Source organism: Delphinapterus leucas, chromosome 8, assembly GCF_059928025.1.
Source record: "Delphinapterus leucas isolate spDelLeu-1000000601 "Yukka" chromosome 8, BTC_Dleu_Yukka2, whole genome shotgun sequence".
Taxonomy (NCBI): domain Eukaryota; kingdom Metazoa; phylum Chordata; class Mammalia; order Artiodactyla; family Monodontidae; genus Delphinapterus; species Delphinapterus leucas.
In genome coordinates this window covers 16,003,126-16,027,494 of record NC_143136.1, presented here as the reverse complement: position 1 = coordinate 16,027,494, position 24,369 = coordinate 16,003,126, and the positions used below count along the sequence as shown (strand labels likewise).

The 24,369-nt window shown below is 46.5% G+C and overlaps 1 protein-coding gene across 1 annotated transcript in view; it reads right to left on the bottom strand.

Annotated features, from left to right (window-relative positions):
* PAX3 (paired box 3) overlaps positions 1-23,867 on the bottom strand; it is a 95,821-nt gene extending 71,954 nt beyond the window's left edge. Inside the window, exons 1-4 of the mRNA XM_089916326.1 lie at positions 22,977-23,867; positions 21,499-21,734; positions 20,033-20,162; positions 18,716-18,850 (exon numbers count right to left, since the gene is read on the bottom strand). Of these exons, the coding sequence (XP_089772452.1) occupies positions 18,716-18,850; positions 20,033-20,162; positions 21,499-21,734; positions 22,977-23,061 (586 nt within the window). The 5' untranslated portion in view covers positions 23,062-23,867. The remainder of the gene's footprint in view (positions 1-18,715; positions 18,851-20,032; positions 20,163-21,498; positions 21,735-22,976) is intronic.
* Between the last annotated feature and the right edge of the window lie 502 nt (positions 23,868-24,369).

Genomic DNA, 24,369 nt, shown 5'->3' with positions numbered 1-24,369 from the left:
AGAACATGTTCTGCTCTGCTGGTCCCTCTCCTGGCAAAGAGCAACAGTTTCAATTTCTCCAGATTCTAAAGGGATATTTTTAATCTCAAACATCCAAACTGAATTGTACAACAGTCTTTAAGTATTATTAATATAAATACTTTTAGTGGAATGTATATTTACTTTATATTATAGAATGTCATTCTACAGTTTAGTTTTAGCATTTGTTGATTTCATTTTCTTTAATTTGTATAAATTTACATTAACACTGATTTTTTAGAAACAATTACAAAACTGTTTTGTAATTGAACAATTACAAAAATAATCATAATGGTACTCTACCTATAAATAAAAAAACACTTCTTTTAATAGTAGCATGGAAAACAGTAAATGTCTTACCACTAGAAAGTTAGTGCCCTTCCAAAGTGTTCAAATTACTTTAATGAGCAAATGTAACCTCATGAATAAAGTTTTAAAAAGTCTACTTTTGCTACTCTATAGTGGAAATGTTATTAAAATATCCAAGATGTCTCACTATTTTAACCTGAAGCATATGTATTTTTGCATTCCCTAAAATATTTTAATGTTTTTATATAGTTAAACAGAATAACAACTCTTCTTCAAATCTCAACTAGCACTTCCCTAAGAAAACATGAAAAAAAAATAAGCAAAGGAAATCAAATACTCAGATCGACTACTGCTCACCACCCCAAACTTGGCAAAGTGTTATAAATGCCTGCCATTTTAAAAGTTATACTGTTATCTTGCTATTCAAACTATATTAAACAAATGAATGCCATAACTCTCACAAATTCGACTTCTTCATACCTGTTGGAACCCAATTCATGTGGAGTATAAGTCAGATGTCTGCTTATGGATACAGAAAGGGAGTCAATAACTTAAATTGTTTTGATTTGTGTGGAGTTACTCAACAAAAATTCTAATGTTGACCAAAAGTAGCCGAGATCAGATTTCTTCTTTAATCTATAGGTCAAGTAGTGACTTTCTCAATCTTATCAAATAAAAATTTTAATTTGCCATTCGAAGTTCAAAATTGCAATACATTTGATCTGAGTACAGGATAATCGCTAACAAAAATAGAAACAAACTCTTTCATATGGTAAACAGTAGTACTTATTATTCTGAATGTATAAAGGGGTATAGTTTCTCTTCCTGATGTTCTCATTTTATAATGTTCTGCTTCTATTTTTAAAGATTGGTAGATATTTTTTCAGAATTTGCTTACAAAATCTGTTTGTTTAAGATAAAGAAAACTACAACAAAATTTAAGCCACAGATATCAGATACATAAGAAAAATTATGCATGCATATATTAGATTGGGTATTTTAGATGCTCTAAAAATTCCTCAAACAAAAAATGACTTTTCACAATACATTGTACATTGTTAATTTTATCATTTAGTCTTTGTAATTAAGGACTGTAGCATTTGAACCATTCTCTATTCTCAGAATATATATTAAAAACTTGATATGTAGTAGATGTTGACTTCTGAAATAATTTTCCACCACAAAACTAAATAAGCGAGGGGAAAACTTTATTAAAATCTTCCCTTGTTAGGCTACGACATCTTGCTTTGAGTTGTTTTCAATGTAACGAAAAATATTTCTTATATTCTCCTCGAGTTTCTAAAATGCTTCATAAAAAAGTCCTTGAAAAAACAATAAAAGTTTTCAGATTTGAAATTATCTCCCATTTAATCTTTACAAGTTTTCTCACAAACTGTTTCGAGTGGAAATTTTTGATTGATTCAAATATGATATTTTTTTATTTGTAAGTGTATATTGCATGTATTTTAACTCAAAGGCAAAAAAAAAAGCAAATCTTGTTTATCGAATTGGGTTTCTGAGAACTACTAGTGAGGGAGCTAATTTAAGTTTAAGATATGACAGCAGAATCCGATTAAGTGAATGCACCATTGTCTGATTCTCTCTTTCCTCAAGCCCAGACAGTTCCTAGCTTTGACTTCATCAGTTGCCAGAAATCTCGTGTGTTCCTCTCTAGGCACAGGAAAAAATGTCTAGGCACAGATGATTTGAAAGAAGGAATGTTACCGTCCTGCTTAAGCAACTCTAACTTAAGGAGAAGTTCTCTAACCAATACCCCCAGGCCTTTCCAGCTTCATCTGGAAGCCACAGCTATGACAAGGGGTACAAAAAAGCATGCATTTCCCTGTGTGGATGGGGAAAAGCCAGGGTGTCTACCTGTTCAATGGCGCAGCAAGACCCCACCCTCACTCTTCCGGCACCTAAGGGCATCCTTCCCCCCAGAGGTAAGACAAGGAGGAGTTGCTCACCTCCTGACACATCGAGGGGCCACCAGGGGCCTCTCCATTCTTGCCCCGATTCCCCAACTGCCTGGAGGCCCCACTGTTTCCTCAAACAGCTGCCTGGGGCTTCCCAATGTCTACCAAGAGCTGGACTTGGCCGCAGCTGCCACAACCTGCCAGAGCTGGGAGAGACTGTTGCCTTCACCTGGCCAATGTTTCCATTTTTCAAAGGAAGAGAGAATGAGGTCCAGAGAGGGAAAGCAACCTGGTCACAATGATAGTTTCAGAGACCTACAAGAAACATCTAAAAATTGCCTAATACAACCTTTACAGCTGAGGGGACCAAGGCCCCCCAGAATTAGGGTCTTACCCACCTGCCTGTAACCAGTGAGTGGATGGAGGTTCCTCAGCTTCTTGTGAGGAGTTGGTGCATGATCCATCTAAGGGGCTCCTTGCAAGGACTGAGGATGCTGTGTAGCCTAAGGGTCACGTGGGTAAATTCTCAGCAGCTCTGGATTGCCAGACCCAGACTTTGGCTCCATAAGTAAACAAGATAAGGAATAAGAAATGAGGAGGTATCCTGGAAGCTCTAAAGTCCAAGATACAAGTGGAGGGTAACTGAGTATCAGTAGTATTATTATTATCTTTATGCTGTCACACACAGCTGTGCCAGGCCCATACTCCATGCACAGGGAGCCCATGTGTCTTAGCCTCTACCTTCCCCACCCTAAACTGAATGAGGACAAGGGTAGATGCATTTTTGTGGGACCTGAAGCTTTTATCATTTAGGGGTCCCCTGGAAGGGATACACACAGGTGAGGGGCCCTGGAACTGAAGGTTCCTCAGCTCTATGGTAAACCCACCTCTGCCCAGGACTCCTCTTTCAACCTCCACTTGAGAGGGCCTGGGGGAGATGTAGGCTGTTTCTAGATGCTTGTATCTACTGTCATTACCTAATACTTACAAAACATCAATCAAGTCTAAATACCAGCTATGGGGGCTCAGCAGGAATCCAAGATCATGAGAGTCCACAAACACAGCGGGCTGTTTCTGAACCCCATATATCACAGGTGGGATAAATGCCAGCTGTCCCTCTGGGACCCTCGTGGCTTACATTCTCCAAAGCAATGTGTTTCTGAGGCTCTCCAGGACCCTAGCGCTGAGAGTCCAGGAGCCTCTGGCCTTCCAGAAGCTCTCCTAGCCAGTAGATCCATCATGGATGCCCCTTGGGCCCTACTCTTGCTGAAGAGGAGAGCCTCACTTCTTCTGACTTCTGACAATGGTCCAGGCACCATTAGAAGCATGACTATTCAGATCAGATATCTGCTCCTTAGAATCAGAGGCAAGATGGGCCCCAAAGTGCCCTCCCTGTCTATGGCTCTAAGCCAGAACAGACGCTGTATGTCCTTCCTCTGGCCCTGCTTTTTGCCAAGAAACCCAAAGGACACAAGCCAAGTCCCTTCCCTGGCATTCAGGAAGTGTGGAAAATCCACCTACAGGAGAAATGCTCTTGGTGCCCACCTGCCTCTGCCTCCCCCAGATAGCTCAATGGGGTACCACGCCCTGGAAGGCCGTGCTCACCAACAAAGAGCTTCCTCATAGCAGAACTAGTCCTGCCCATTCACAGCGAAGTTGGGATCTGCTGGAGTACGATTTGCAGGGCAACAGAAACCTATACCTTGCCCCAACCAAAAAGCTTTCCTACATGGGTACCTGGAATTCTGCCATTGGGGAGTCATTCCTCCATGCCAGGCAATTGCTCCCAGGGCCCTTTTGGAAACTGCATCCTTAGGAAGGGCAATCGGTCGAGTCAATGTGAATGAGGTAGAGCTCGGTGGAAGCAATGGTATGTGTGTGTGGAGCTGGAGTGCACAAGGGGAGGGTAAGCCAGGTAGAAGCAGGACAGGGGTTGGGGAGACAGGAAAGAAGAGAGAACAGCAGCTGAGACTGCCCTCTTTTCACCCAAGGTCAGCCCATAGAGTCCTTTGTGAAAAGAAAGTGAGAGAAACATTTTCACAGGGTTTGGGAACGGAAGATTGGGGGCAGGGAGATTATCAAACATCCCTGTACAAAACCCAAACTTGTTCCGGTAACATCATTTCCTATAAACTACAGTCTGAGTGACCGTCTCCTAAAGTTTTTCCAAAAGGATTTTCCAAGTACCAGAAATGTCAATGTGAAAGATAATCATTGTCTTCCCTAATGAATTTAATTTGAGCTTTCAATTTTAAAAATAAATAAGTAAAAAGGATTCATTTCAGGGGAAAAATCATTACTTTAAACAAGTAACATTAAATTATAGTAATTCAATAAAACGATGAAAGTTCGCCAGCCAGCAAAGATTCAGACCAAATTCGGCTCTCTATGTCATTTGTATTTTGTAGTAAGGAGAGTGTTGCTCTCCTTATCTGCCCCAGGTATGTGCTAGTACTCCACCCGGAAGGCAAGCCTGTATAGTGGCCGTTGGTTTCAATTTGTCTAAAAAGGACAAACCACATGACACAAAGCTGGGCCAGGGAATGAGTACTTGACCTACACAAGATCTGTTTGTCTCCACACCCACTTCTTGAGCCTCTGATGAAAACGAGATGAGGTGGCCTTCCCAGCCCCCAGCTGGCTTTGTACTCAGGACGCCCCGAGAAACCCTAGCTGACACTTTCCACAGGCAGGAAGAAGACAGACAGAAGTTGAGGCCCAAAAAGTTCACTGACAAAAGCCCGGAAGCTAATTCAAAACGAGCCAGGCCTTGAGTTTGCACCCTGGCCTTCTACCTGGAGCTGATTCCCTGTAGAATGGGGGACATTCCACTACCCAGGCACCCCTCTTGCCCCTGCACTCTTAAGCCAGGCTCCTTGTAGTTTCTAACCTGTTGCTAAATGGGAATTTAGTGCTCCGTTTGCCTTCTTCTTTCAGACAAAAATTCAGCAGTAGTCAGAGCTTGGCAGGGCCAGTGACCACAAGCAGACATTGGCTTCTGGTAAGAAGCTATAGAAGTTGCCTTTCTACTGCCCTCTGATAAATGTGTCTTGCATGCGTACAAGTGCCGGATGTGTCCCATCTGCGTAAAAGTCAAGCAAATCGACCACCTGGAAAGTTTCCACCCTGGAGAGCTTCCCAAATCATATTCTGCCCTGGCATACTGCAGGTTCCTTGGATGCTCTGTGAGGAGAGCCAATTTATTCGCTCGACCCCCTGAAATGGACTCCCAGCCCCCGTTAGAAATGGTCTGAGAGGATTTTATGTCTTAAAAATTTCCAACATATAACCAATAATTCCAGACACTGAGATCCCATTCACTTGGGAATCATACAACGGAAAGTTGAAGTGTTTCCCCAGATGAATTCATGGGTCTCTTTTTGTTTTAAAAAGTTACAAATCTAAAAATCAGAAGCGAAGGGGCAGCTCTCCCACCGGAACCCCTGCTCCCTGACGCTGAGCCAGTTCCCCAGAGAACGCCTCAGCCTGCTTCCTCCTTCACCTGTGTGATGAGAACAATGTGAGGATGTGTTGAGAATCTAAAGAGTGGTTGTTCTGCTGATGTGGACCTGAAAACCACTGATTTTATGCGGTCGAAATTTCTGTTGAGAACCTCACAGCAACCTGACAAATCACAATTTTCCTCATTGGGATTAATCCTCCCAAGACCCTCCTTCCTACATGGAGAGCTGCATACTTTTGCAGGTAGTAATCAGATGTCACAAATTACGGGCCCGATTCAATCCAAATTATGCACAGAGCCAGGAGAGGGGAAAAAAAATGCTGCTTTTCATTCTTCTCAGCTCTTTGCAGATGCTCTAAATGCCAGGCCTGTTTCCATCCCCACTGACTCCTCTGGAGTTCCGTAAGGCAGTCAGAGGGGAAACAGAAAGAGAACCAGGGTTCCCAGCCGGCTGTTTCTATCGAAGCACAGACAGAAGTTCTAGCATTAGGAAAACACACCTTCCTGCCTTGTGTCTGGCTGAATAGTGCTACATGCTGTGGGGCTGGCTGCAGGAACAGTCAAGAAAGAAGACTTGCTTTTGTTTTCCTGTTATTTTGAAAAAAAAGAATCAAGATTTTGATTTTCAAAACTAAATCCTTAGCCCCTAACTTGTTCCCTGTTTCCAAAAGGCCCAGTCCTAAGAAGGAATGACTTGAAATATTGACTTTAAAATATGTATTGGTAGGCTGCCCCGGTGGCGCAGTGGTTGAGAGTCCACCTGCCGATGCAGGGGACACGGGTTCGTGCCCCGGTCCGGGAAGATCCCACATGCCGCGGAGCGGCTGGGCCTGTGAGCCATGGCCGCCGGGCCTGCGCGTCTGGAGCCTGTGCTCCGCAACAGGAGAGGCCGCAACAGTGAGAGGCCTGCGTACTGCAAAAAAATAAATATATATATGTGTGTGTGTGTGTGTGTGTGTGTGTGTGTGTATTGGTGTTCACATATCCAGTTTTCTCAGGAGGCTTTGGAGAGTGTTGTTTTCTCATATAGTTGGAGCCCAGTTCTTTCTGGTTCATTCCACAGACTTGAACTTCCAGCTTAGGTAAGCCAGGTACTCAGCAGCATCAACAACTGAATTCCTGAGCATCAGATTTAAGGGAAAATGCGCTGAAATGATTTGAGGGAGGCAAGCTATGTGCAAAAACATAAAATGTCTTCTGTGCCTAGAAGGGAATGGATACATACCCCTTAAAAGTTCATAAAATCAAAAACTAACCTTTACCAAACTCAAGAAACCCCTAGAGAATCAGGCCAGCACTTTTCAAATATTAGAAATACAAGGCCATGTTTTATTAGACATAATCTGCTTTCTTACTAGTTCAAACCTAATTTGGTAACCCTGAAAGACAATTTGTCTTTTGTAACTAAACAATCAGAATAAGTTGTCTCTGAATTGTTCTAAAAACTATCCATAATTTTTCCAGCGCAGAAAGAAAAATAAGAATGCTTAACATAAGTGTACCATTTTTGATGGAGGCGAAGTGAAATAAATAGTAGATAAGAAAAAAAGAATAAAAAGGGGAACCAATAAGTCAAAGCAAAAAGCTTTCCTTGGATTTAGAGAATGTTACATTTGGAGAAATATCAAAATATTGGAGGAATTTCCTAAGCAGAAATTTCAAAACCTATGCTCCTACCTACGCACAGTGGTAGAAGGAAGTGTCTCTTTTTTCTTGTACAAGTGGCCACAGGCAAACACACACACACTCCATGTTTAGTGAGCATTCCTTCACCATTTGTTCTCAATGCAGAACCCAAATTCCACCAAAGCTATCAAAATCACAAATGCCGTTCCCTTTGTCTCTACCACAGAGGAATTATTTTACAAATAAAGTCACACATGTGCCAAATGGTGCTGTTGGATTGGAAACACTCTAAGTGCTGTTAAGTAAATCACCACTTGCCAATAGGATGGAATACTATGCAGCTACATAAACAGGCTGAGGAGACCCTCAGTCTGATGAGGAGTGATTGCAGAGATATATTCGAAGGTGGAAAAAAAAAAGCAAAGTGCAGAACAGTTTCTACAGTGGGCTACCATCTGTGCAAACAAAGAGGAGAGAATATTTTTAAGAGAGAAATACAATTGCTTGTTTATGCAGACTCTCTAGAAAGACAGCCAAGATTCTGAGGGTCCTGAGTGGGAAGAAGACTTGTCACTGTACGCCCTTTTCTATATTTTGAATTATGTACAGAGTGTAGGTTTTACCTGGTCAAAAATAAATATGATTTAAAAATACAATCTGACAACACATGTATTTTTCACTTGAGGGGGTGGACATGAGGGCAATCCTCGGAATAAAAGAACGCTTTCGTTTTTTAGGCTGAGAGTTGGCCCCCATAATCCAGGAGTCCCCTTGCCTCTAAAAGCCTTCAGGGGGCTAGCACAGTCCAGAAGGAAGGCCCAGGGCTCAACAGCGAATTTTTATCAATTCACTGGGGGTCGACCGGCCAAGGAGCCGGGCTGCCCGCTGAGACGCCTAAGCCGTGACAGCTGCGTAAACTGGCGGTGCCCCAGCCTGACCTATTTCAGAGACAGGTCAGCCCAGTGCATGCAGGGATAAGAAAACAACCTTCCTTCTCTCCAGTGGCTGCACTGGCAAGCTGCTCCAGCAGGAGAACCACAGGGCAGGAGCTCTCCAGCCCCCCGCAAGTCTTACAAGCCAGGCTACTTTCTTTTTACCCTCGCATGGCACCCTACTCGTACAGAAGTCCCAAGCTTTGGGGGCTGGATAGAGAGGGAAACTGAATAGAGAGGTCACTGAAATGTATCCTCCAGCTTAACAAATGCTATTTTGGAAAGTTTCCTTAATATTTCTGAACTCCAATTTTAAAGGAGAGGGATTAAGAAGAATCATGCAGAAAGAAAGAAGAATGCACACTATCTCACGTGTGGAGCCATAAAGACATTTAAGAACAAGGAAGCAGGCTGGAGAAGGGACGCAATGAGAAATTACACAAACACAATTCCGCAAAATGAAGGATTGCACCAGGATTTCAGGAATAAGAACGCATGTGTGAGATCCATTTTCAAAAAGCAACTTATTTGTCAGGCCAGTGGAGGAAAAAAAACTTGTGCAAATACACAAACAAAACAAAGTTTGATTTGGAAGAGTTTTAAATAGCCAAGTTAGTCTAAGAGAGAAAAGTAAACTACAGAACGGGAGAAAAAGTAATTAAGAAATATCTTTTGACATCTCGGCAAATGGTTTTCAAATTTTATTATTTTTCAAACTATTAAATCAATATAGTCTATTACATTAAAGAGTTTCTTATAAACTCAGTTTTCTGGAATCAGTGAAAGCGAATTTTTTGGTGAGTGTGTGCATGCTTGTGTGCATGTAGGTGTGCTGGTCTTCATTGTTGCTCCTAAACCCGAATTAAGCTTTTATTTGCCCTTGGGCAGAGCCCATCTGCCAGTAGGCTAGTCATTTTCTGCATGTTCAGAGGGCTTCCCCCCCCCCACCCCCCGCACAAGATTTTGAGTTTTCCTGTGAGATAGGTGTAACTTGCACATAACTTGCATCTTCTCATTTTATTCTCATATCACCCTGGGAAATTGGTATAATGTGCCCCCATCTTACCAGACATCAGAACTCAAGGGGCTCACACCCAAAATGTGCTGTTCTCAATTCTAGAGCAAAATCAGTGATGCAAGACAGACTACTTTTACCTTGGGTGCTATGCTCTTATAAGGCAAGCAAAGACATGAAAAAGGACTTTGGGGTGTGTTTAAGTCAGACAAGAAACATTCATTTGTATTAGTGAACTTCAGTCAGGAAACCAGCCAAGTGGGGATTCATAAAGAAGGAACCTGTTGCTTTTCTTATAATAAAATGAATTGGACCAATTAATTTTCTTTAGTTCAGGTTAAGCTCAACCATGGTAATTGGGAGACACACACACACACACACACACACACACACACACACACACACACACACACCCTGTGGCCAAGATTTTCTTAATCATGATAATATGTTTGAATACTGGAAGAATTTTAAAATATGTGTTTGAAGACAGACTCTATGGGTCTATAATTGTTTAAAAACAAGATTTTTTTCAAAAAGAAGATAGACCCTATAAAGGAAACAAAAATGATGTTAATACCCCCAGACAATGCCGAAGTAAGTTAATGCCTATATTAGGGTTTGCCAAAAAAAAAAAAAAGATAAAAGATATGAGGGGTATGGTGGCTGTACTCTTAGTTTATCTGTGTACCTATAAAACTCACAAGCCTACAAATGTAGGCTTTCTGTTAAAAATGTAAATTTGTATGTGACCATACAAGTATTGACTATGAAAGTATACAAAAACCAATTCCATGTTGCTAGATAAATTGCACACAGCCATTAACTTTCCTTTCTTAGCTATTCTACCCTAACTTACTTATTGTTTGCATGTAATGACATAAAGCCAAGTACATTTAATTCTGTAGTTGTTTCCAGAAATATGCCTACCATCTGATTATAAATTTTTTTTAAATTTACATTTAAGCCTCCTTAAAACTATACTATTTGAATTCTCAATATGATCCTGGAAATTTTTAATGCTGAAAAATCAGTGGTATTTCCTCTCCCTCAATCCTATGTTAGTCAGCCAAGAAGAGTCTCCCATCCTTGTCACAAAGCATTTTGATCAGCTATTTTAAAATAGAATCCAATGGAATCGGATCCAGGATGAGTGGGAAATTCCTCCTCGAATCAAGAGTTTATATTAATATGCTATTGTAGATACAGTAAAGCTGGCCAAATAAAAATACATAAAAATCAAATCACTAAATGGGTTTAAGGAAACAAATATATGGCTAGTTTGTTACTGCCTGTCATGAGTTCTAGTTTGTATTACTGGGGAAGATTCATTTCCCAATCACTGCAGTAAGAAGGCGGACATAAAAACTCAGACTACTTACTTTGATTGAGTTGCTTCACCGCAAAGAGAAGGGGTTCTTTGTTGTTTGGGATTTTTTCAACTTAAAATCCTGCAGCTAAAATTTAAATGCTACGAACTTTGTTATATGCAATGTGCAAGGTAAAACTCTTTCTCAGGATTTTTTTTTCCAGGAGAAATGTGCACCAAATCAAATTCGAAATGTTACACCATTGTTCTTTATTAAAATACAACTACTTCTTTAAAGAAAAGTGGACATTTCCAGGGCAGAAATTATCTGTTAGTCTCTTCTCAGTTTTTATCAGGAAGGAAGGAAAACAGACATTGAAGATATGAATTCATAAGGCCTTTTACTGCTCAAGTGTCTTCAACAACTATTTTCCATGGTTTTCATAGCTCCCTTTGACAATGGTGAAGCTTCTAACTCATCTCTCTTAAATAAACGTTTTATAACGTTAACGGCCATTTCGATAACTGCTCATTTTCCAGTTACAAACTGGAAAGTACATATATTCTATTCCTTTGAGACCATCACAGAAATGTGGGGGAAGCTTTCTAAAAGGAGAGACGTCCCGATTCCAGCAAAAGTTCAACACTGTTGGAGCTCAGCATTTGTCCCAACACTGCAAGATAGAGCTGAAAGCTGAGCTGTGCCACTCTCTACCCAAGACTGGCATGAACCGGGCGAGAAAACCTTTCCCAACGGAGCAGAGGATGGTCCTCTGTTCTCACTTTGGTGTGCATCTTCCAAGAGAGTGGCAACTTCTGAAACTCCTTTTCACTTTCTCTGATTACAGTTCCCCACTGAGGCAGCCAGTGCTTTTTTTTTTTTTTAACAATAATATCAAATATTTATTTTTTCCAGCCTTATTGAGATATAATTGACATAGCCCGTTACTGAGTCAGTAATTCTGCCTTGGTACTGACATCAGACCCCACTCAGAGTATGACTCTGCTGTCCCCCTGGCAGTATATGAACACATAGCCTGATATCTAAGGGGGGAAAGTCACTTTAACTCCACATGTAAATGAAACATGAAATACACATATACATGGAAAATGCAGCAAAGAACTCTCTAGCACTGCATCTGGACCCAGGGCAAGGTAGTCATAATAGATCTGCACTGACTCACACTTCCAGCTTAATCTGTTTCAGGCAGTTGTCCCACACTGCAATGACTAGGACTATTTCAAAGGACATTTGAGCACAGATAGATTATTAACTAATTGGGAGATTATAATACAAAATGTCAGAAAATACCCATTAATGATTCTGACTCTGTATGTCAAGATTCATCTTGTTCAAGAGTGAATAAGGGGACTTGCCTGGTGGCGCAGGGGTTAAGAATCCGCCTGCCAATGCAGGGGACACGGGTTCAAACCCTGGTCCGGGAAGATCCCACATGCCGCGGAGCAACTAAGCCCGTGCGCCACAACTACTGAGCCTGCGCTCTAGAGCCCGCGAGCCACAACTACTGAGCCCACGTGCCGCAACTACTGAAGTCCACGTGCCTAGAGCCCGTGCTCTGCAACAAGAGAAGCCACGGCAGTGAGAAGCCCGCGCACCGCGACGAAGAGTAGCCCCCGCTCGCCGCAACTAGAGAAAGCCCGTGCACAGCAGAGAAGACCCAATGCAGCCAAAAATAAATACATAAAATAAATGAATTTATATTAAAAAAGAGTGAATAAGAGTAAAATAAAATAAATGAAATAAAAATAAAACCCTAAGCACAGTTATTTAGTAGTGAAATGAACACAGAGAACGGGATTCAGAAAATCCCGCACACAGGCAGATCTATGGTGCTCAGTTGAATATTCAAAACTGAATCTGGCATAAATTTCACAACCTCAGAGTGACTTGTTGGAATTTGCAAATTAAGCACAGAGATGGTATTTCCAAAAGAGTCTTTGCATGCATTTTAGCTCTCATAATAAAAGAAAAATCTATCCAAATATATTGAACTCTTAAACAAAACAAAAAAAGCCTAACAGTTCATCGAAAAACCAACAGCCAAAAAAGTCATAAAATTATTCAAAGAAATATTTTTCTTAGCATTCAACAGCAGTGCTGAATATGAATTGGTAAGCTGTGCTGTTACCTCAAATTCTCATGACTCTAGAAAGTGTAACCTACAGGAGAAATAAATCCTTGTGTGTGTGTGTGTGTGCAACTGGGTATAGTTTACTGCCAACATAACTCATAGTGACTGACTTATAAATAAACTTTAACTATACACACAAACAAACACATATCTGCTCCTACATTGTAGGAGGTTTAAAAATATACATGGGACTCATCTAACCATCCATAAACACAAAAATTGTGAAAACATATGTAGAGAAATGCAGTCAATCTAACTCCCAGTTTCCTGTGTATTTAATTGTTCTCCAGCTAGTTTTACACAAAACTCTGACATCTTGCCTTTACGTCATTCCAGCTTGGCAGGTAACTTCAGTAAAACTTCCATATTTAGAAATTTAGTGACATTCAGGATCTTAGCTTCCATGCCTCTCGTCACCTCCCCCAAACGAGAACTTATTTGATGATAAGTTCACCATCTTAGCCTAAGTTCTAAACAAGAAATCACCATAGGATAATTAAAAACACCCCATGAATCTCTTCTCTGCAAACTTAGGACACGTAACTGGTTTCGGTTCCTATTTCTTAAAGAGAATTCAGTCAATCCTCCTTAGAGGTTTCAGAGGAAAAGAAGGATTTTCCAAGACAGATAAGTTGAAATGATCCCGCTTTGATCTCAGTGGTTAAGAATCCCTCACAATGGAAGATGGCCACTGAGAGGCCGGGATCCCGGCCTTTTAATGCGTAACAATGGTATCAACAAACAGCTACTTAATCAATATTTGGCCAGAGCTGCTGAAAACTTCCTTTTCAGATTTTAATTCCTAGTTGTAAAACAACCCCAGAGCAGCCAGTGAGATGAGGCATTAAACTGACTGCTTAATTGCCTTTTACTGTCTTGTTAGTTATATATGTACATTCTTAATGGTTCTTTAATCTTTATTTACCCACATAAATAAGTTACCTGCCGTAGGACTCCACCGGCCTGAACCAACCTTCTCTGCCCCAGCCCTGGCCAAACTCTCTCACCGTTTATTGCTGCTGTTGAGGCTTTTAATATTCATTGGCTACTTATTTACGTACAATGTGTGAGCATATAACCTCATAGTTAGGAAGGAATTTTTTTCCCCTTAAAATATATGTATTCAGGAATGTCGAACCTGAGTTCCGTGGCAACGCTCGTATTCACCTGATTAATTTCTGCATATTCCACTCCCTGAACTGACGCGCACTTGCTGGTTCCACCTCACCGCGCCGATGGCTTTTACTGCACAGCCCTGGGGACTCTTAAATGACCCTTCAGTAATTATTACCCACGTGAAGCCCCTACGTCCCCGCTCAGGTGCTATCAACAAGCAAATCAGACTTCAAAATAAACATACAATTTCAAGCATTAGTTAGAAAATTTGCATGTTTTCAATAAGGCTAGAAAGTGAGCCTATAGCAGTCAACCAAACAGAACAAACCCTCAAAAAATAAAACCACGATCCGAACTCGGGTCTTTCAAATCGGGCCAACAGGAAAGTCGTTACCGTTATCTCCTTGAAAAGAACACAGCGAGGTGTTTTAATTTAATTCAGGTTTTGATATTTCCAATACATTTCTAAACGGGTGATATTTCCTTGTTGAGTATTGTAAGGGCTTCAGAAAACATGAAATTTACCCCAAAGACCAGAGACGACATTGGGGTCAAATTCGTGATTCTGACAAATGGACTCGGAGAGTGGGCCGTCCACTTTAATAAAGGTTCCGATGCCACAAACCTAAGATCTTATAGCCCGTGATTTTAATCTGTGGGAAAGTTCCTCCCTCCCCCGCCCCCGCCTGTTCCCCGACCGCCCCCCCCCCGCCCTTTGCCTCGCGCCAAAATGTCCTTCCCTGCTAACTTGAAGGCTGGGGGGGGGGGCCCGGGGGGGGCGGGTGAGGGAAGAAACGGCCTTCCGCTCCCCTCGATGTCAGTAGCACTCCAGTTAATGATAAAATGTTCTTTTCATGATTCCACTGGAAACGAAATAGTTCCAGGACTTTTAAAACTTCTGTACGTTTTTAATTGCTTTATCTTATGTCCCGCTGAAAAGTTGATGTCGTCCTCGTTAATTTTAGAAAAGCTCCTAAGTTTACAAACTCAAGCAAAACTTTTGTCACCTTTACTTTCTCAAATTAAAAAGAGAAAAAAAGCACTGTTTTTCAAAAACATCAAATTGAAAGGGAGCGTTAAAAAAAAAAAAAACGGAGGGTAAGCTCCAACCTACCTATGCTTGGGGTCTCTTGGCTCAATCTTTGAAATTGTTGCAAAGCTCCCACGCTCACTGGTGATTCTTAAAAGGGGTAAAGTCCTATGAAAGTGTATCTCCAGCCCCAATCAAAACATCAATTTGGCAATCTGGCCTCTCTCCCCCTGCACTCCCGAGCTGCCACTTCAAAGCCGCAGCAACAAGTCAGTAATTGTAACTTTGCATCTAAATATTTAAGCGAGAGTCTTGCAGTCGCGTGTCCATTTACAGTCCTCATCTGTGCTCTAATTCCATTACGGCACAAAGCAAAAATGTTTCCCAAAACTCACAAACAGGAAAAGCGTCACCCTGCTGCTGCTGCCGCTGGAGGAGGAGTTGATGAAGGAGCAGTTTCCATTGATTAGTCACTGCTTTTGTGTTAAGGGCTTTCTTTAAAATAAGAAAAAAATGGGGGAGGTTGCAGAAATTTCACTAATGTGAGCCTCAGGCAAGGAAGGGGGAAAAAAGAGGAGAAGAAGAGGGCGGGGGAGGCGGGCTGTGTCTAGATGAAAGTGAGAAGGACATAAAGGAGGCAATTGAGTCGGCTGCAGCCCGGCGAGCTAAGCTTCGAGCCGGCCGGAGCTCAGGGGAGGGGGCGGCGCGGCGCTTTGGCGCAGGGCGCAGGAGTGGGGGCCGGCCCATTGTGGCGGCGCCCGCGGGCCAGCTCCGCAGCGCCGGGGGAAGAACAGAGACGCCTATTGAGTGGCCGCAGCGCGGGCAGTGCCCACAGCCCCAGTTGCTGCGACCGGGGCTAGGTTCCTACCGCTGCGCCTGCTCGACTCTTGGGGAGAGGAATGGTGTGTGGGGAGGGGGGTGGGGGTGTGGGGAGATGAGGAGGGTGCTGGGGGATGTTCCTGGCTGCCCTACCCTCACCTTCCACCCTGGCAAAAGAGCTGGAAGCAAAGGTCCAGAAGTGGCGCACAGCGTCTATTGCGCGCCTAGGGCGCACGGGCCTGAGCGCCCCGCGTCGGCCCGAAGCGCTGCTCTTGCATTGGGCGAGGGACACGGCAAAGTTGGGAAGGTGAAAGAGGCCATCCAGAAGAAAGGACAAGACCCTGGAGAGAAAAACGAGGGCCGTTCTGACCTCTTTCAGGGTACCTCTTTCCCTGTGTCCCAGTCTCTGACAAGTAGAGAGAGGTACTCGGGAAAGCCGGTCTCAGAAACATCCGGCAGGCCGGAAAGGAAGCTGGAACCTCCAGAGAGAGCGAGCCGCCCTGATCATGACACCTAAACGTCCCTCTTCAGCCGGGCTCCTCCTGCCCGGCCTGGGAGCTCAGAGCCGTTTATCAACATTCAGTCTATTTTCCAAGCGGGGCAGCCTGGGACTTTTGTGGCCCAAAGGATAGAGGGAATTTTTTTTTTTTTTTTGAGGTTTCTAAACTTCCCTTCAAACTACACTCCACTCTGTCCTTTCTCTGGGCCCCTCTTGTCCTCCAGGGCTCATCTGCAGAGGGAGCTAGAGGCACTGAAGAGACTGACACTGCATCTTCCCCGACGACCCCAAATTAAATTAGACTTCAGCCTCCCGAGTTGTGTGTATGTGTGTGTTTTCAACGGTTCAGCCCCCTCTGGGGAGAATACTCTGATTTTGAAAATGCCCTTTAGCAATTGCCCTTGAATGGCAGCGGGCCCAGCTAGACGGCCCAAAAGACTCGAAACACTTTGTAGGTGAAGTGGCCACTTTTTCCACGCTGGAAAGTCCGTAAAACTTCCTGGCACAGCAGCTATTGGGGCTCATTGAATAATTCATCCCTCATTGCAAGCCCATAATGTCTATTCTCGGGCCTTTGTGGGGCTGTTTTCTCTTCTTTTCTCCTTGAATTATAAAAAGGTTGCCTTCCTTTGTTCACATCAAGCTGCTGCGAGCCGGAGCTTTGTCTGGGCCGAGCTAAAGTGTGAGTTTCAATGGACTCTCCAGGCTTTGTCTCCCAAGTTCATCTCCAAGTGTAGATTGTGTAGAGAAGGCCTTCTTTGTAAAAGCTGGAAAAGTTGTACAAATGTTTGACCAGCTCATTTGGGGCGTTTTGTCTCCTGGGCCTCGGTTGCCGGTGCTGCGAGGGAGCTGTCGAGCTGCGGAGCAGGCGCCTCCAGCAACAAGTAGCAAAGCCTTGCCACCCTTCACCACCCCCCCCCTTCCCAAGCCTCTCCTACCCTCTGGGCTCATTGCCCCGCTGCCTGCAGGGGCCCGTTAGGTTTGGGGTTGGCTGGTTTCTCGCCTTCCTCCCTCCCCAGCACCTCCGTGATGCATCTAGACCGAGAATAAAAGCTGGGGTCTCTTCTCAGAGACCAGGGCAGAAACGCACCCCTCCAAAAGGAAGGGCTTAAACCGAGTCCATGTGAGGCCCCTGCTTTAGAAGGAGGGAAGCAACAGCACAGGTATCTCCCCTGCCCAACCTGCCGTGGGTTTTGGTGTCTTTTCTTGATTGCCTGTGTGTGCTGGGGCATCTAGGCACCTGTTTATCGCTGAAATCTGTGGTTCGGATATATAACATTGAAATCTGGGTCCCTTCGAGGTTGTGTACAGAGTTTGCATTGATTTGTAAAGCTGCCGCTCCGGAGGGCCAGCGGTCCGCCCCAGAGTTGAGCAATGAAGGTAAAAGAAGCGACCACTTTCCTGACCCACAGTCCTACCCTGGATGCCACCGGCTGAGGGCTCAGATCCAGCTGGTCGAAGTGGGTGACCGCTCCAAGCCCACCTGGAGAGCCGCCTGCCCTTCTAGGGCAACTCAAAAGTCAACTCAGCCCAACGAAGTCCCGGCCCCGGGCGAGGGAAGGCCACGCATGGGGGAGGGGGGCACCTGGCAACTCCCGTCCCTTTGCGCTTTGGAGGAGGTGCAACCATCCCCAAGGCCAAAAGTGCTGAGACGCAAAACGGCTGAGACTCTCCTGCTGCCGTGAACCCTTCCAGGTTCAACTCCCACGGGGTTGGCTTTCTTTTGTGGGAGTGGGCGTACCTTTAGAGTCTGAAGACAACCCGCCGGCTGCACTTATGACTCCGCGGGGGAGATTTCCTCTTGAGGCTGACAGATCGCAGCCAACAAGAAGACGATGGTCCGCACCCCTGGGCGGAGAAAGGGTGCCGGCACTGCGAGCCCAAGAACTCAGACCCCCTCGGTTTGTAACCCAGAGCTTAGGCTTGTTTTACTTCCCAGACACGCACAGCTCAAACCCTACCGCATTTGAAAATCGATTTAAAACAAACAAAAAAACAGCCAACTTACAGATATACATTTATAAGGCAATCAGTGTGGTGGGACCCCACTGCCTTAAAGAGTTTTGAGTCTCTCTCTCTCGTCCTCGTTCCCGTCCCTCTCCCTCTCTCCCTCTCTGCGCCCCCCTCCTCTGATGTGGAAACCCCTTCGGAGACCCGGGCCTTTCCTAAGGGCGGAAAAAGTTCCTTTAACCTCCGGAGGCTCACGGACTGCCCCCTGCCTCACAACAGCTCAGAGACGCCCAGTCCCGTACCCCAGAGGGCAGCAGGGTGGCCCCGCACCCAGACTGCAATTTGCAGTTCTGCCTTCCGTGGGGCTGCGAGTGGTGTGGAGGAAAGGTTTAAAAATAGAAGAAAAAAAAAGGAAAAGATTTTTGTGTTCACTGTAAGTGCGTCTCTGGTCTTTCACTTGAACGCTCTTACCCGGGTGCAGGGGATAGGAGCGAGAAGGGGCCTTGACACGAGCGGGGCCGCGCCGCCCTCAGGACCCCAACGCCCAGCGCGCCGCCGCTTACCTCGTTCGCTCAGGATGCCGTCGATGCTGTGTTTCGCCTTCTTCTCACTCTCCTCCGCCTCCTTCCTTTCCAGGTCGGCCTCCTCCTCCTCGGCTTTCCCGAATTTACTCCTCAGGATGCGGCTGATGGAACTCACTGGGGGCGGAAGGAGGAAGGGGGCGCTTACGACTGAGACGTGCAGGGCCGCGCTGCAAGGGGCCCCCCGGCCCCCAGTCGGGGTACGGGTGGGGGGTCCTAGAAGGCCTGCCCTAAACAGCTTGCTTCTGCCTCCTCCAGCGTCTTTGGGCATCCTCGTCCTTCTACACCCCCTCTCACCCTCCCACTCATACCCCCCATCGCATAATCGGCCTCTAGGAACAGCGAGCCGGGAGCCTGGAAAGCTCGCACCTCCAGGTTAGGGCCGGGAACCGCGGTCTCGGTCCGCTCTCCCCAGTAGGAAGTTTCCCTCCCTAGACTCCACAGACGGGTCTCTAGATCTCCAATCTAAGAGATTTCTCCCGCCAGCCACACTGCACCGCCTCAACCTGAAGGCATTGCGCCCCGCGGTTCGCGGTAAAGGCAGGAAGAACCAGAGCGGACCCGTCCCCTGCAATTCAACTTTTTTCTTTTTTCTTTTCTTTTTTTTTTTTTTTGAGGCCATAAAGGGTTTAAATTTCAACTGCAGGATCGTTTCCTATTGTAAAAGTCAAAAGAAAATGCACTCTCTCCCATTTATTTTTTCCAGATTCCAGTCTGGTAAACAAATCCATGCTCCGAAATATCTCGTTCTCGCAGGGGGGAAAAGGGAGTTTCCTTTTAATTAAAAACAAACCCGCGCGCCCTCGCCCTCGCCTGCGCTCGCCCCTCTTCTCCCTCCGCCTCCCCCTGGCCGCCGGGGGCGCCGGATGGGCCCTGGGACTCTCGGAAAAAAATCCCGGCCGTTGCCGAAGCCTCCCCTCCTTGGCGCGCACGGTGAAGTCTCGGTTGGCGCGGCCCCATCTCCCTTCGGTTAGGATTACCAAAACATTTGTTTCTCTTTAAAAGGGAACATCAATATTAATAAACGCTTGGCCTCCGCCTCGCGTTTCCTGCCCTGCCTCTTCGACAGAAATCCTCTTTGGGGAGCCCTCAGCGGCGGTCTCTCAACCCCAGGACAAGCAGCTCATTACTCCCTCCATAAAACGCCAAAAACGTCTAGCTCGTAAATATTTCATAGCCCTGGGAGGGGCCGTCTTCCGATCGCCCAGATCGATCATTGGGGTGATGATGGTTCAGATGGCCTGCCCGGATAATAGCGACTGACGCCTCGCCCCAGGAAGACGTTAATGAGCCTGGTACCTGAGGGTACGGTGTTTCGGTCACAGACCGCGTCCTTGAGTAATTTGTCTCGAATTTCCCAGCTGAACATGCCTGGGTTCTCTCTTTTGTATTCCTCAATTTTCTTCTCCACGTCAGGCGTTGTCACCTGCTTTAAGAGAACAGGCAGGCAGGCGTTGGTACCCAGTCCTCTGGGCCAGATGTGGCGGCCGCACCGCCTCGGGCCTGGAGGGACGCTCCTTCTTGCGACCCCTGGGAAGGTCCCTCTGCTTAGCAAAAGAACCCTTGCTCTCTGAGGCTGTGTACTTTAGAAAGGGGCAGAGAGGAAACCATCCCACCCGGAAGCAGCCTGTGTACTCTTCTCCCCAGATCAGCCCCTCAATCGGCTTAAAATAAGAAGAGGTATGACATATTGGAAGGGGTGTACTTTCTGATCCATGGAAATAAAGAAAGGCAACCCCTTACACTGAATCAACATGAAAACGAAACTAAAAAAGGAATGCTTGAAAGAGTAGCAGAAAACTCAAGTTAGATCTGCGACTTGGGCCTTTCCAAAGGAGCACAAGATTTTAGCTAAGGTGAAGACCAAAATGAAATGCAAAAGGTGAGTATCCAGGTTTTTTAAAAATTAGAGAGGATAGCAAATATGGATAATTTTAGAGACTGACTCTTTTTTTCCCAATAAAAAGAGTTTCCAGAGATTCTTAGAGAGGTTGCAAAGGCGGCTGGCATGGCAGGAGGAGAAGCGGTTGTCTGGAAGTCTTCAGTTTACCAGAACCCTCCTTTGGGTTTTGCCCTGTGGCAACTAGAAAATTATATTGGATTTTCCCCACATCCAGAAGAAAAGGCAGACCGTATACAATCCCCTCCCACTCAGCCGTAGCCAGTGTGATTCTCTTTCCTTTTTTAAGGAGAACCAAAATAATTTGAGGACAGCACCAAAGTACCTTTTAAAAGCCAAGTCATTGGCTCATTACAAAGAAAACAAATCACCCTGGCTTTTGACTCCTTGAAGACAATTTGGACTGGAGGCGACTGGGGATGGGAGTTGGGAGAGAAACCATTAAAAGCCAAAAGTGGCTCCTTGGATTAGTTTTGGAAAAGGCAGTGCAGTGGCTGGGAGCTGGGATGATACTTGGGGAATAAACCAGCAACAGGTGGGCACATACAGCTTGCACACTTTGGGTGTTTGCCTATTAAAATAATTTGATGGGGATTCCAGGACTCTGAGGCATAAAAAACAAATGCCTTATCACCTTTGCAAAAAGGCTGGAGTTTTTCCTTAGCATTTATCAAGGAGTGCCAGCTAAGACAGCACTCTAGCCACTTCCCTTCAACCCCCAATACACACACACACACACACACCTTCTCAGATTTGGAAAAACTCCTCAGAAAGCCCCAGATGGCAGTCCTTGCCCCCTGCCCATTCTTCCCTAACTCGGGACACTGCAGGCAGGAGGCCTCCAGGGCCAGGACCACGCGCTCACCTTGGGCTTGCTGCCACCGATGGCGCCGGGACGGATGGAGCCCGTCTCCTGATATCTGCACAGGATCTTAGAGACGCAGCCGTGGGACACACGCAGCTGGCGGGAGATGACACAGGGCCGGATGCCGTGGTGGGCCATCTCCACGATCTTGTGACGGATGTGGTTGGGTAGTGGCCTGCCGTTGATAAATACACCGCCAAGTTGGTTGACCCGGCCCTGGCCGAGGGGGGTGGACACTGAGAACAGAAGGCGAAGAGAGAGACGCACAGAACGTCATTTCGGGAGAGCAGAGAGCAGCCCAAAAGATGAACCCACCTAATTTCTCACTCCTCTGGCCAATCGCCATGTTACAGCCTCAACACTGAAACTGCTCCATTCAGGCTCCCAGCCCCAGACCCTGTTTCAACTACACTTGTTCAAATTATTAAGCAATTCAGGGGCACATAATCTTGTGTGAAGGGAACAACCAGGGCAAACTAACTCGCTCCAGTGAAACTGTCTTCCCTTTGGGCCCAGGAAAGGGGACAACTTGTGGGGGGAGACTCTGAGGCTGGAACAGCCCCCTGACAGAAAGATGTTCACCCAGGCCTTCTCGAAGTCGCACTAAACACTGTCTAACTGGGGCAGCTTTCTTTCTAAGGCACTTGGAGGAGCTGACAGCCCTTCAGGTTTCTGGCTAACAGGGCCGCAGCCAAAGGTCAAAGAGGGTCCTGAAAGCAAGCCGCAGGTGTCAGTGCGTGTCACCTGTTACACCTCGGGACAGAGGCGACAGACGGGTCTGCTCGCAGGTCCCCTCGCCTCCGCTGGTGCCCTGGATATTACATCCTACTCTGGACTGAGGGCCAAGGCTAGGCGCCACCCAGTCAGCATCCCGGCTCGGGCGCCTCAACCTCGCAAATTGCCTAGAAAGTTTCGGGCTTGCAAATCCTCTTGCCTCCCTGGGATTCCAGAACCTTCAGGCTAACTGAAAGGCAGTTCCCCAAACAGGTTGTGGAAACTTCGAGATGCCGCTGGAGATGAATGGAATTCTAATTAATAAATCAATTAATACTAAATTTTCCAAACTCCACCACAACTTTGCCGCGGCAAGAAATTCCTTCCGGAATTAACAGAAGTTTAGCGAACACGGGAGCAACCGGGACAGTTTTGAGATGCCTTCGGGTGGACAAAATGCTGCGAAGTCGCTTTCTGGTGCTCAGAAGCCGCCTGATCCTCTCCCCACCACGGCATTTCCAAAACAACAGAGGCAAGCGCAACGGCCCAGGAGCAGGCCTGACGGCCAAGCTCCGCGAGGACTTGAGAGAAGGGCGCTTCGTTTGCCCAGAGAAAATCGAGTCGGGATCTCGCCCGACTGTTCCCTCCTGGGGCGGGGGTACCCCGGGAATGGGCTCCTGGACGCGCCTGTGGAGACCCGGGGCTGGGTGGAGCAGCCCCGCCGCGGCCCCGGGGTTTTGGGCGGCGCTGAGGCCCTTTCTTACCTTCCAGCGGGAACCCGCTGCGCGGGTAGTTCTGCCCCGGGCCCGGCCGCATCATCCTGGGCACAGCTCCGGCCAGTGTGGTCATCCTGGGGACAGCGCCGCTTGGAAATTATATCCAGGTGAAGGCGAAACAGAAGGACGAGAGAGGCGCTGGTGACCCTCGGCAACTCCCCCGAACGTGGAGAGCCCCTCCCCAAAAAGACTGGAGCGAGAGGAGGGACACGGGGAGGGGGTTGCTCGCTCCTAGTCCAAAGAGAGGCTCGAGGTTGAACCGGGGAAAGGGGCGGGCAGGGAGGGCCCAGAGTCCAGGATCCCGAGCCCAGGGCGGAAAAGTTTGGTGCGAAGCTGGGCGAGCGGCCCCGCGGCTGGGAGCGCTGGGGAGGGGGCTCTGAGCGCCGCGACGAGCCGAGCGGGGGGGCCGGGGGCGGTGCGCGGCCGGCCTGAGTCTCCTCCCGTCGTGACACCGAGTGCGGGGATCCGGGCTCGGGAGCATTTATTAGTTCTTTCACCCAAAGCTTGGTCAGGAGCCCTGAGCTGCGATTGGCCGACGGGGAGACCGTCCCGGGTGGCGGAGGCACGCGCTGATTGGGCGACAGCGGCCACTTTCTCTTCCCATCCCCGGCGGCGCCGAAGCCTCGGCAGGCCCGGAGAGGAACCTGCGCTGCGCCTCTTCCCCGGGAAGAGAAGGGTACACCCACGGAAACAGGGACAGTCCGAAGGAGATGGCAGCTGCTGAGGCTGGAGAGGGGTCCGCGTCTGTCTGTCATTCTATGTGTGTCTCTCTCCTTGACTTTCTATTTCTCCGTCTCCTTATCTCTCGGTGTGTATCTCTGTGTGTCTTTCTCTGTCTCTGACTCTTCCTCTCATTCTATCTCTCTGTGTGTCTCTATGTCTCTGTTCTTCTCCCTGCGGCTCTGCCTCGCGCCCACTTTTCTTGGCTTCCTTGTCAATGAACGGGGTGCAATTACAATAAGAAGGCATTGGAGCCCCCAGACATCTTTAGTCTTCCTTCCTCTGGTCCATGCCCCTTGGCATAGGCTTATTATGAGGGTCTTCCCTATGGGGTTCCTCTCAGGAAGAGTCCAGAGTGTGCTGATAAATTCTTTTGTCTTCACAGTCTGGGGGCAGGGATAGTGTGGAGCTTAGGTAGTGGCTGGAGGCCACAGTACTGGTTGGTTGAAGGCTGGGGAAGGGAGGAGAAAGAAAAAGGTCTCCTCTTCTTGATTTAAAAACCGTCTCTAGGAAGCCCCAGCTCTAAATCTGGAGGTATAGATTCCCCAATGCTTTGGCAGAGATGCATCTATATGTTAAAGTTTTGCCCGGCTGCAGCATTTGTTCTCAGGAATTTATTATGGTATTCAGACTAAAGTGCTGGAAAAATAAAAGGAGCAAA